Source organism: Rutilus rutilus (assembly GCF_951802725.1).
Source record: "Rutilus rutilus genome assembly, chromosome: 24".
NCBI lineage: Eukaryota > Metazoa > Chordata > Actinopteri > Cypriniformes > Leuciscidae > Rutilus > Rutilus rutilus.
Genome location: NC_140228.1, coordinates 12212031 through 12226113, shown reverse-complemented (window position 1 = coordinate 12226113; position 14083 = coordinate 12212031). Strand labels below are relative to the sequence as shown.

At 34.8% G+C, this 14083-nt stretch overlaps 1 protein-coding gene across 1 annotated transcript; it reads right to left on the bottom strand.

The window, feature by feature from the left end:
* Window positions 1-89: 89 nt before the first annotated feature.
* sgk3 (serum/glucocorticoid regulated kinase family member 3) lies at window positions 90-13279 on the bottom strand. The gene is made up of 17 exons (XM_084398934.1): window positions 13041-13279; window positions 9543-9724; window positions 9352-9435; window positions 9043-9115; window positions 7697-7772; window positions 7303-7378; window positions 6084-6133; window positions 5400-5457; window positions 4989-5072; window positions 4749-4880; window positions 3967-4079; window positions 3487-3523; window positions 3004-3090; window positions 1834-1929; window positions 1594-1749; window positions 1135-1224; window positions 90-1042 (listed from the first exon to the last, which is right to left on the bottom strand). The coding sequence occupies exons 2-17, from the start codon at window positions 9618-9620 to the stop codon at window positions 872-874; spliced, it is 1461 nt and encodes a 486-aa protein (XP_084255060.1). The 5' UTR covers window positions 9621-9724; window positions 13041-13279; the 3' UTR covers window positions 90-871.
* Window positions 13280-14083: the final 804 nt, after the last annotated feature.

Genomic DNA, 14083 nt, shown 5'->3' with positions numbered 1-14083 from the left:
TATTATTGCTAAATTAAATGTATTTCCCAATCCCAAATGTACTGTGAACGCAAATATATGCAAAAAATAGGCAACATGTGACAGCCAAGTGATTCAAGAAAATGTTTACTTGTACAGTACATCATTTAAAGGTCATGTCATAGGTCAGTAGGCACTATGGTGTCTCATCTCATAAGCAGAGGGTGGCAAATGAAATAGTGGTTTACAACAGGGTCATTGTGAGTATTTAAGTGCTATTAACTCTAAGAAATCTAAGATGCAAATAGCGACAAATGTATAATTTACACTATACACCATGGCTGTTGATGACCCGTAACTTACAGGGTTTACTGAAATTCACTTCAAAACAGCTTAAAGGTCTGCCTATTTATCTAACTCACATATTACACAGTATAAAGGGAATATATATTAATATGTCAAGCAATAAATTAATTGCTTGTGTTGACATTATATGAAAACAAGAAAATTCCCCTTAAAGTAAATTTCTAATAAAAGACTAAACTACAAAAAATTTATTGTTTATATACAGCACAATATTATAAGCAATCAAGTGTAAGAGTTGGGGCAAAAACAAGGAATGTCAAAATGGATGTTTTGTTTGCAAATATCACCAGCCCTTGAAAATATTCTCAGGAAAACAACATCATTACTTCAGCTCAATGTTAAACAAAATATAATGTTATTTCTGCATAAAAATAAAGTTTGAAACACCCTGCATCCCAAAAGGTTTATGCACTGCTTCTGTTAAGAAACAAAAGGGTCCACCCTCCGATCGGGACATCATGCTCAGCAAATGCTTCCCTTTCATCAGAGAGAGCGTTCACAGACTTTTAATGCAGCTCTCTGTGGATCGCCATAAGCAGCGCCACCCTTACAGGAAAGAATCTTCTGATGGCGGCGCGTAAGAAAATCCCAGGAAGGCATCATCAGCTTCCATGACACTAGCATTGATGATTGACTGCCCTGAAGAGAAGCACACCGAGTTTGGCACGGTTTCCTCTGTAAACTCGGGATCAAAGTTTGAGATGTCATACTGGGATTCCTGCAAGAAAACATTTGAGAGTTGACTGTTTTAATATACTTATGTATAAAAGTTTGAAACTTTAGCAAAATAATGATGTTGTTAAATCTCACCACACTAGGGTTGAATGGAGGAGGAAGCCTTTTCTGTTCAAGGTCATCCCAGTTAATGGATGAGAAAAATTCATGTTCTTTGACTTCATTCTGTAACAAATAGCATACAAGGTCTTTTTTTAATATTTCAAAATATTTTAAATTCAACATTGCCAGACTGTTTGGTTGCTTTGTTGGCATTTTAACGCCATGAATTTATTCCTTGGCTATTTTCATGGCGAGTAACAATATTATAAGATGTATAGAAATATTATAAAAGAGCAATTTAAATTTTGCTTTGGAAAAAACTAAAATGGGGTTCAGAGTTAATTATGTATTTATTTTTTTCGAAAGTGTTTCATTGCCTGATTGAATGCCATGTATCAGGAAGCTATACTGCAAAAACACTATTGAGATTCTACTAAAATGTTTGACACAATCATCCACCAGGGGGTGATATATAAGTACTAAATATCTCACAAAGTCATCTCTGAAGCCAAGCCTCCTGGTGTGGTCTTTCTCCAGCAGGGCCTGTAGGATGGACCAGGCAGCTGTGGATGCCCCAGGGCGCATGACAAGCTCCTTGTGAAGAATGTTGTCATACATCTCATGTGTGTCCCTGCTGTAGAACGGAGGCTGTTGGCATAAAGGTAAAACAATGTTTAAGCTTTACTACCTATGTATTTCAGACAACTAGCCAGATTTTTATTTGTACCTTACCAGTCCATAAAGCATTTCATAGAGCACAGATCCCAAACACCACCAGTCCACAGTGTTATCATAGGGCTGTTTCCTGAGTACCTCTGGAGCTAGATACTATCAAAACAACAAAAGAATGCAATTATTGCATTAAAATCGTTATGTTATTCTACCCTCCAAAAGCTTAATTTGCAGTGCAGCAGCCATGATGCCAGAACCCGGAAGACTAATTCGCTGGTTCCCACAAGATTTTCCTATGGGTTTTTAGATTTAATTAGTAAAATAAGGTCTGTGGTAAACATAACTTGACGATATTTGGATGCTTTGCTCTACAACATAAATTACACACAGCCAAATCGAAAAGGCGAATTTTGAAGCGGTTATGTTTTTTATAATGCATGTTTCTAATAAGAAACTACATAATAACATTTGAGGTGCAAGTGTGTGTAATTTACGTTGTAGAGCAAAACATGTTTACCACAGACCTTATTTTACTCATAAATTGAAAAACCCATTAGGAAAATCTCGAGGGAACCACTGGTGAATTAGTATTCCGGGTCTCGACAACACGACTACAGCACTCTATTTTCTCTGAGGAAAATGCAACAAGGGTTATCTAGGCAAGTGTGATGACCAAATATGTAACAATTTAATAAAAAATAATCACAATAAGTATTTTTTTTCCATGCAACAACTAATTAAACCATATATTCACTGTAACATATCACAGTTACATGTTAAACACACTTTTCAAACATAAAATTAAAGACACATGCTATACATTACCGTTCAAAAGTCTTTGGTCTGTAAAAAAAATTTCCCATTTAAATCTTATTTTAAATGTGATTTATTCCTGTGAATTCCAAATTCCAAAGCTGAATTTTCAGCGTCATTGATCATGTGATGATGATTACATAATTTCTTATAAATTAATAATGTTGAAAACAGTTTTGCGGTTAAATATTTTTGTGTAAACCGTGATATATATTTATCAGGATTCTTTGATGAATAGGAAGTTCAAAAGAATAGCACCTATTTAAAATAAAAAACTTTTTACTGATCAATTAAATATGTCCTTGCTGAATAACAGTATTAATTTCCTAAAAAATAAATAAAAAAATCTTACTGACCCCAAATTTTTTAACAGTAGTGCAAGCATCATTCATCCATCGTATTTATATTATACAATACCTCAGGTGTCCCACAAAATGTGGTCGTTGTGTCTGCTTGGGAGATGCCCTCTTTACACAGTCCAAAGTCAGTCAAGACTATATGTCCCTTAACAAACAAAAGACGCCAACAGGAACATTTTCAGAAGGCATGTCACCACACAAAAGTCCTATTCTTCACAGAGCCAAAGAATCTAGTGTCTGACTGGAATATTTGGCAGGGCCTTGAAACTTCACAGTTTCATCAGATTTGACAGGAAATGCACAAATAAAACTTAAACTAATCTCTAGCATTCTTACAAATTAAAAATAAGTCTTCGGTTTCATTGCTATGTTTTATTTGGCTGGCCAAAGCTATACTTCGTACACCTCGTCTCGGAAAATCTAAAGAGTTTGTTATACTTCACAGCGAGGGTAGATTACTCTGTTTCCCCTGGAACTCTCACAACGTTGATCAGCTATGCTCTGGCAATGATAAAAGTGGGGAAAAAAGAGGGATACTTACTTGAGAGTCCAGCAGGATATTTTCTGGTTTCAAATCCCTGGGAACACAAGAACACTTAACGCGTTAGCATTTTGTCATATGTTTTCAGCCAGGAACAATTCAACTGAAAAATCTTACACAGAACATTACACAGAAAAACCATCAACAATGAATTATAGCTATTATAATATGACAAGACAAGCCATTTAATTCATATGAATAGCAATACCAACGTCATGATGGCCATTTCACACGTGAGTCGGTGAGTGTAATTTCAAATGACTACAGTCAAGTCAGTTCATCAATCACAATTTTTCCAAGTACAATTCCAAGTCACATTATGGCAACAACGGGGAAAACCAGAGGAGGTGTAGAATGTGTCTGTTAAACATTTCTCTGCTCCTGGGAATTCTCACACACTTTAACAGCTAAACATCATCTGAGAACCACCAAACCTGTGTATTTATAGCTTGAGTGATTCTTTAAGAAATCTGCATTTACCTGTAAACAATGTTAAGAGAATGCAAGTAACCCAGAGCACTTGCCATCTCTGCGATGTAAAACCTCGCTCTGGGTTCAGGAAAGGTCCGCTCTTTTTGCAGGTGAAAGAAAAGCTGTAATGGAAAGAATGAAAAATTGCAATACTCACTTAGTAAATGCAGAAAATGGTCAGGCTACCTATTACATCATGGTTTGTCATGGCTATTTTGTAGCCTGCCTCACAATGATACTGATTGTTTATGTGATTTTATATTAGCTGACATTTAAAAATATGTTCATCAGATTTAAAACCTAAAAAACAGGAAGTCAGACCAGTGGTTTAACTGAACATGTGAATAGGAACCATGCAAAATGCCAATAAAATGACCAATAATTTGCAACAGTCATGCATGGGCTTCATCTCACTTAGATGTCACATGGCAATCTCCTACATTTCCTTGTTAAAGTGATAGTTCACCAAAAGATTCTGTCATTATTTACTCACACTTATGTCATTCCAAACCTGTATGACTTTTTTTCTTTTTCTTTAAATTTGTTGTTTGTATGGACAGAAACAGTTCTTCCAAATATATTTTGAGTTAGGCAGAGAGTTTGAAATGAAATAAGGATGAGTAAGTGATGACAATTTTTGGGTGAACTATCCCTTTAAGACATGCAATGACAAATGTCACTGTCATCAATAGCTCTATTTATAACATTGGTTTAATCTGACAACAGTGGCTTTTTGAGATGTGATAAGACAGATGTCAGCCTTGAGTTTCACAACCACAAATAATACTCACTTCTCCACCATTGACAAAATCCAGGACAAAGTATAATTTGTCTGTTGTCTGAAAGGAATAGTGCAGTCCAACCAGGAAGGGGTGTTTAACATTCTTCAGCAACACATTACGCTCAGCCATAATGTGCTTTTGCTGGTGTGAAAAGAATATCAAAGGCATTCATTAATCAAATGTCAAAGATCATAAGAGAGAGAGAGAGGATTAATAAAGCTTTGGTTTTAAAACAAAGAAAATCATTACCTCTCTCCTGTTTAAAATAACCTTTTTTTGCAAGACTTTGATGGCGTAACACTTCCCATCCCGCTTCCTCTTTGCAAGGAGAACCTTTGTGTGGGAGAGGACACGGTGGGTTAGCAACGGTTTCACCTTCCAGTACGGCCACTCATGGACAAAAAACAAGCTCTAACTTCATAACTGAGATACTTTCACTTCCTGAATGGAGAGTCCGTGGTTTAGAAACAAACACTATGGCTAACCATACAGCAAACAAAACAGAGAATTTATTAAGGCTCAGTGACATTCAGAGCTTTCAGTAACTGACACATAACATGCTACAAACAAGGAATTGACCCAGTTTCACTCCCTAATGTGGCAATCAATAATTGCACAAAATTTACATCAAAATATTTTATATTTAAAAAGAAAATGTACCTTTCCAAAGCTTCCCTTTCCTATGACTTTAAGAAAATCAAAGTCAGTAGGCTTTGCTCTATGGAAAAAAATTGGAAATTAAGGCTAAAATAAAGGCATTTGCATCATTAATTTCTAGGGATGCACTAATATGAAAATTTTGGCCGATACGATAACCGATAATTCTTTATATTTGAAAGCCAATAACCGATATATTGCCCCGATAAATCTAAATTCAAATTTTTATATAATTTTTGAGAGCCTGATTACAAAAACAAAAGTCTCACCATTAAAAGCCATGTCCCAAGCACACAATTATAATAATGTTCTAATTATAATTTTATGTAGCCTATATGACTGACTTGCTGTAAGTATATGTGTAAGTATGTTACACTTAACGGTATTTTTCCTTTTTGAAGTGATTCCAATCATATTTCAAGCAATTCAAAAACATCATGGCGAACAGTGCGCATCTTACGTATCTCAGTTGAAGGAAATAATCCATTATTTATCTGCTTTAATACATCGAACCGATAACGACAATATTAAAAATGAACGTATCTCGGCCGATACTGATATGGTGGCCGACATATTGTGCATCCCTATTAATTTCCACCATTTTTTGCTACCAAATTTATAAATATTTATCACTATGCAAAGTAATAAAGTCTATACAATTATTTTAAACAATTATAAAACACTTACTGTGGGTTTGCAGATGGTCCCAGGTTAATGTTTCTAGAGGTAGAGTTACTCTGTAATACAACAACTAGGTATGACTCAATTCAAAGTTGTAGAGAAACATGTACTTTTATTTATTTATATTTTTGTATTATGAATTTATTTGCATATGGACAGTACATAAATATAATATTTATGATAATCTTTATTTAATAAAAAAAAGAAAGAAAAAAAGTTATTTTGCATATTAGCTCCCTAGAAAGGATTAAAAAAAGAAGGGAAAAAAGGCTATACATTATTCTATTTTTAACAAAACATTCATTTATAAATAACTGTAGCATGTCAAAAATGCTTAAAGGAGAACTCCGGTCAATTTTAACATTGAGCTCATTTTTTTGCACATTTGGAGTGCTGTCAATACAGAGAACAACGACAAAAATCGGTGTTGCCTACACCGAGATATTCTATTTTTAAAATTTGCACCCTATTGACTTCAATGGGGCAAGTAGTAAGCCTGCTTTTTAGCCTCTTAACATCCTTTAAGTGTCATTACAAGTGCACAGAAAATGTGAGTGATTCCTTCAGAGTGAACACGAGTGGATCTGACTGCAGTAGATGTTAGAGATATTAATAAAAATGAAGTTAATTCAGCCAGCGCTCATACCTTTGTTTACATCCTGTTTTCGGTGGAAGGCCATAGTAATCGATTGTCGAGTTCACGCGCGTGATCATAGGTACTAAACCTATGCGCGTGAACTCGACAATCGATTACTATGGCCTTCCACCGAAAACAGGATGTAAACAAAGGTATGAGCGCTGGCTGAATTAACTTCATTTTTATTAATATCTCTAACATCTACTGCAGTCAGATCCACTCGTGTTCACTCTGAAGGAATCACTCACATTTTCTGTGCACTTGTAATGACACTTAAAGGATGTTAAGAGGCTAAAAAGCAGGCTTACTACTTGCCCCATTGAAGTCAATAGGGTGCAAATTTTAAAAATAGAATAACTCGGTGTAGGCAACACCGATTTTTGTCGTTGTTCTCTGTATTGACAGCACTCCAAATGTACAAAAAAATGAGCTCAATGTTAAAATTGACCGGAGTTCTCCTTTAATATTTAACTACATAACACTCAATGTCTGTGAACACCGCAAGCAAGCGAGACAGCTAGAAAAGTATAAAGACAGTTTACTCAACACATTATATATTAAAAACATAATAATAGTTCAAATACCAACCTTGTCATCTTCATCCTCTGAGGCATCAGAGAAGTTTTTAGATTTGTCCATCTGCAGAAAGTCTTTGACATCAGGACTGCGCATTTGAAATGAACATTCACATGTTAGAGGTCTGACTGAGGCGATACAAAGCCACAGCTGTGAGGAGAAATATAAGCTAACATCAACAGCTCTCTGTAACAAGAACTGTAACCATGGTGAATTTGACCGAGAATCAAAAAGAAGCATCTTTTATTTGGCACAAGTTCACAAAGATACAATCATATCAACTTTGTACTCAAAGTTCAGAGCGATATCACGTTGTGGCTGGTTTTGGCTTGTTTCCATCCAAAGACTATTCAAATTTTACAAAAATGTATATGCACTGACTGAAAACACTGGCTGATATACTCACTGGTTGCAGATCTGTGGATGGGACACAATCTTCTGAATGAACTCATGTAACCCCGCTCTTCTCTGTTTTATAAACTCTAAGAATTACACAAAAAATATAGGCGCTTCATAAAAAAAATCATTTTGATAAAAATGTGCATAGCAGTAGTTCTCATCTGTTTTTGCCTGATTTTACATTAACCAAGTAGTGAGCCAACACAATATAACAAATGTTTATCATAAAAAAGGAAACAAAAATCCCAATTATTATGACCTGCATAGGTTAAAAAAATTCAAAATTATAACCATGAAACAGGCTGAATAGGATAATGTGCAATTTTAGTTTCAAAATGGCTCTTGAATTTTGGTTTCATGTTCTTGGTAGCCAATAATTCATTGCACTAAACACTTCGTGGTAGACACAAACCACAAACTCATTGCAAGTGAACCCATATTTATCCATGCAGTCTGAATCATTATTTTAATCTAGCATATTTTTGTTCATGGTTTTTGCGGATGTCTAGCAACCTGTTCATCTTGGCATCCGCTTATTTACCTAGCTTCCAGGAAGTGACATGTGAATTTGCACCAAAATAAAGGAGAGCATGATTGCTGATGTCAAAAGCTGTGCATCCAAAAGTGATAATGCAAGCTTTTGATATGATCATGCTGTCCACGACCCAATCAGATCTATGACCCATTTTTGAGAGCTTTTCATGACTAAAATCACCTCTGACAGGAAATAACTAATTTATCAGTAACTTATCAAAGCCAATTCTGTCCAATGTGAATACAAAGTGAACCCTCAGTGGAGCATGGGAAGCTACCGTAAAAATATGCACCAAATAATAGGACTGTTATTGTCCAGTGAGAAAGCAATTATCCAGAGAGAATGAGGGGGGAAGAGAAAGAAAAGCAGAGAGAGAATCCTACCAATGGTGAAGAAGCTTTTAGAACATGTGCACAAATTTTGCATGTGCTTCCAATGACCAGATGATTTCTCTATGAAAAAGATCTTGACCACATACTGGCCACATAATTGGTCGCACATGAGTTAAATACAATTGGTACTTGGGTGTGCATTCTCATTCTGTTATTTATGCACACAACTTTGCTGCCACATTGTCTGAGAGCATAACATGAGATTAAACAAGGACAAAGATTTTATAGGCTCGGGCAGAGCGGATTTAGCATGGCTGATTTTCTGTATGGAACACTGTTGGATAATCAAATTTGTCAAATACACATGATCTCTGTTAAGCTAAATGAAGCAAAGTCACTAACGTATGCGCACGAGATGACAGAACTTTCCAACGGGCTCTGTACAATATGCATTAATTCATGAGAAATCAAGGAAATGTGAAATACCTGGGTCAAAGTTGTCTCCAAATATTCTCTTAGCAGGAATCTTCAAATTCAGAGCAGGAAACAGTTTTTTCAACTGTGGAAAAACACATTATATTTTAAAAAAGCACTACCATTCAAACGCATGGAGTCAATAACTTACAAATTAATATATTGACATTTTAAATTGTAATAATATTTCACAATATTACTGTTTTACTGTATTTTTAAACAAATACTATAAACGAAGCCTTAGTGATTATAATAGACTTCTTTAAAAATCTGTAGTGTATGGTTTGTACAGGACATTTAACAAAAAAGCTATTTACTTACAGTGTTGTAGAGTTTATCAAACTCTGCATATCTCCGGAACACAAACCACTCATGCCTCCCAACACTGACCATTACTTTGTAAACCTAACGATACAAGGATGAAAACATTCACGTAGGCGATCCTCTAATATTATATTTAAAAAAGAGTGAGACAGAGCGTGTATGAGAGCATCAGAGGTAATGTGACTCACAGTATAGCGTTTATTCTTGTCTCTCTGTTCATTGTAGCAGGGAATGCTGACATTGGGGCAGCTAGGTTGCTCCTCCATCCTGAGGCCTCTCAGAATCTCACAAGCAACGGCTCACAGGTCCTCAGAACGCTCCCCTGCCTCTTGTGCACACCTGATTCGGATGGGAACTCTCCATTTTGGTCCTGCACAGAACATAAAAATAAGATGTTCTACCGCCGTCAAGTGCTCTTTTCAGCAGTGTCCAGCGTCCAATTTAGCTCCAGAGGGCCTTGCATGACAGGACAGGAAGGCCACTCAGAGTCACTAATCAAGTGTGGCATGAACACAGAGAGGAGCCTCAGTCTGGCCAGCCAAGCGATGAGTCTCCACCTCTCTTTTCCTCGCATTCTTTTATCCTCCCCTCTGCTTCTCTCCAACTGGGAGGGAGCAAACGGGGATATTCTTCTTTCATGTGCCACTTCCACATACTCCCTCTGTCAAGTGCAACACACCAGTGCTCTCTGGGTGGGCGACATTCCCCTTCCCCTCTGAGGTACTGTATATGAGGTATTTTTAGAAGATGCAGATTTAAAGGCCAGGCAGAGCCTCTGAAGAGCAGCTCAGGAGAGAGAGAATGAGCGCTCAGAAATATTTATGTGCACAGGAAGACTGACATTCCTCAGTTTATGAATAAATAAAAAAATCTGCATTTTCAGCAACAGTTTTAGCTTGATGACAGGTTAAAAATAAATAAATAAATAAATAACATTAAATAACCAAATCTATGTATACAGTATATATATGGGTCAATGACGTGACAGGTCATTTTTTTGTCCAAAGGCCTTAATAATAATAAAAAAACAAATATATAACATCCAAAGTATGTAAGGTAGTACGACTTGATCTCTTTTACTGAATCCAAAAGGTTTTAATTATATTTTACTACATATAAAGGTATTTTAAACATTTTGAAGTGTCAAAAGGTCATTCGGTAAAACCAATATAGTAAATATTTAAATGGAATAATATTGTTTTTAATAACTAAAGGAACTACAATAATACAAATATAAAGCAGATAAGGCTCTTTTTTTTACATTTCCCCTTTTCTCCTTTCCCTGTGCAATGTTTTACTTGAATATGTTGGAGTGTTTAGAGAAGCTCAATAAATGATTACATTTATGAGATCAGTGATAATTTTATTTAATATTTCTTCTGTGGTACACACTATATACTATCTCAACATCAATGTCAAATCAGTTTTTAACTTTCAAATCAGTGGTTAAACCGAATGACTTTTTTGGTGACAAATTTTTTCCATCTTGTAAAAAATGACAAAAAAACAGTGTTAATTGATTGTACAAACCACAAAATCTTATTGTTAACATCTAGGTAAACTAAAAAATGGTTTCAAATATAGTTATATCTCCATTCTATTTTTTTACACTTTTAAAAACCTTATTCGTCAATGACCCATATATATATATATAAAGAGAGAAACTTTATATATAGTACTTTGTATATAGTAAGATAGCAAAAAAACGTACACAGAAAAAATATATATAGTGTTTTAATAAGATATAAAAAGCTTTTTATTGTCATATTACAAAAACCTGAATTCAAATAACTAGCCTAGCTACCGGTATGTACCGAAATTCTGTGAGACACTTTAAATGCACCAGCTTCATCAAAATAGTGACCACCAAAACAAAGAAAAACAGACAATTTTCGAGAATAATAAACATCTTTACGCACATTATACTTATTTTTAAAATAAGCAGTAGAATAAGTACTCTTCATCACACTGCGTGACATGAAATACAAACTAAACGTGTCCAGATGAGATAACAGACTGTAGCTTTTGCATAGTTTACCGTATCGCTGAGATCTGTATTTTCTACATTCATGTGTGCTTGGAGGAATGTCACAGGTTTATTTGCCTACGTGGCCATTGAACTATTCAAGGAATATGAAGGAGTTTAATGACGACTCGCATGCATATTAAAATGTGTCAGTTATATTGGAGCTCTAGTATTGTTTTAAATATGCAAATAAATGAACTGCCCAGTGCATCTGCACAGCCCTAATGATTTACCTGAAAGACTGAAAGAATAGCCTTATTGAAATGTCTGTTCCAGAGTCAGAGCCAAATAACCAAACAGAAACACTTCACCTTGAAACTGAAACTAGAAACTGGGTTCTGTTATGCATGACATGAGAAGTGAAAGATCACTGTCAAAGGCTTATTTCAATTTAACAAAATAAAATCAGGACAAGTGAAACAACAGCTTCAGGCTCATTATTATGCAATTTCAGGAAACTATAGCCACTTAGTTAATGTCATCACTACATAGAAGGTGTCAAAAGGTTACTGTTATTAAACCTGACTACCTCAAACTGTCAAACAGGTTTGAGCAGCGAAAAGAAAATGCAAATGAACAGACATTAAACTAGCACAGACAGGTCACGCATTAAAATCTAGACTCATGCCGTGCCAAAATGCATCAGTGCAGGTTTGTACAGCTTTCATCTCAGACTGAGTGTAATCCTACATTATTAAAAATGGTATATCTAAACACACTGGAATCTATAAGTGGGATGTGTGTCAAAGAAACCAAAAAAAAAAAAACTTAGGACAGTTTAACTTCCAATAAAGTTTCTAACAAAAGGCTTGGTGAATATTTCACTTGTTGGTCATATCATTTTTATTTCAATGGTCAACATTACTCCTCAAGAATACTGGATAACACAGACCAGCCCACATAGGATTCATAGATTCATTTCTCAATGAGAAACTATTCCATGAATAATTTCAAAACAAATCATCCATGTGTTTTGTTGTTGACTTGGTTTAAGAAATCAGTTCAATTTAATGAAATATTACAAAACAAGGGATTGAGCAATACTTTTAGACTGATACAAATACAGATTATTTTTGTCTAATAAGTAATAACCAATATGCAGAACTGATATTGATTCATAGTTTCAAATAACTAAACAATTATGACTACAATATAGTAGCTGGTACTGAATAACTGATTAAGTAAAGAGTGATAATAAAACTGATTCATTTTTATTAATAAGAATATTATAATAATATATCTATAAAAAAAAAATAGCACTGCTGCAGTACAACACATTCAAATGACTGAAAATAATTACCCTAGCCTGAATTCTTTAATTCATGATGGTCATATGTTGTAAATAGGAAGATTTTTGTAACTAGATTTTCAGACAATACTTTGAACTGAAATTAAGCTTCACAACAAAACCCCGACTGGAAGACATTGGTTTCTGCAGACAGTGGCTGACATTTGTTTCCTTTTTTTTGTAGAGCACTGTATTTCTGGCATTCGGCTTGACTGTTAAATAAATAAATAAACATTTTATTACGTAATGTACATTGTGTACTATCGCAGAGAAAAGACCTGTTACAGCCCAAACTGTACTACAACCACCGACGTACTTCTAGAGTCACTCACGAGCTTCATATTGTTCAAAGAGAGTCAAGACATAACTTGCCTTATTTTCTCACTTTTTCCATCCAACTGACTCCAGTGACGTGTCGGGAGGCAAAGGAAGTCCAACGATTCAAATACCAAACTCGGCGTGTCTGGGTACTAAATACCGACCCAGATTAACGGAAAGAATTTGTAGTCTCCTACATGCATCATGTTACCAATGAACCGCCAGTGAAAGAAAGACACATTGACGTTTGTTTCGAAGTTCCGAAACAATCAGTCACGCGACTAAATGCGAACGAGGAACGAAGAATAATAATGTTGTAAAGGAGCATAAACAACAGCACCATCTAGCGGCAGAACTGTCACACTTACTGTCAATCACATTTTTATATTATGTAGATTTTCACAAGGTAACTTGTCAGGAAAAAGGATATTTTAAAATAAATGACGGGGGCACGTTTTAAATGTCATACATTCATAAAATGTATTAGTTATAACATTTTATTTTATTTACACTTGATATTTTTGTAACTTGTAAGATTACATCAAGTGTAAATAAAATGTGCATTTGTGAATGATTTTGTTTTTATATTTGTTTTACTTTTGAAAATTTTGCTGAAAAGTCATATTATGTTTTATTATAAATAATGGAATTTATCATAACTAAAATAGAAAAAAAATACATGTAACATGGCAAGGCGTTTAATAATATTTGTTACATGCTAATTCCCTTATATGTTTGTTTATTGTAAACCTGTTTATAGTATTTTTAACGAACTAATATTTGTATGCCAAACAAAGCAGATATTTATTCAATTTTTTAATCCTCCAAAGGCAAAATAAAATCAAAAACTATCCGCAAGAGGGCAGCATGGGCTTATAATAAGAAAACTCTGTGACGTATTCAGTGAGATCAGTTTTATTTTGCAGTGCTATGTAACTTACATTATAATATTCAAACCCTGCCAATGAAGCGCTACAATATATCTTCAATTGGTTTATTTAAATATAAAAAGTTCTCAGCAGTAAACATAAGCAAAACTAAGTAACTCTTGCTGCATGCAAATAAAAAAGGGCGTCAGCGAATGTCACAGTCCAGTT

Coding starts and splice junctions, on each gene's coding strand:
- sgk3 (XM_084398934.1), bottom strand. CDS start 9,620: ATGGAGGAGCAACCTAGCTGCCCCAATGTCAGCATTCCCTGCTACAAT. Junction 5,073..5,399: donor GAAAGGGAAGCTTTGGAAAG/GTACATTTTCTT, acceptor TCCCACACAAAG/GTTCTCCTTGCAAAGAGGAA. Junction 4,080..4,748: donor ATTTTGTCAATGGTGGAGAA/GTGAGTATTATT, acceptor TTTCCATTACAG/CTTTTCTTTCACCTGCAAAA.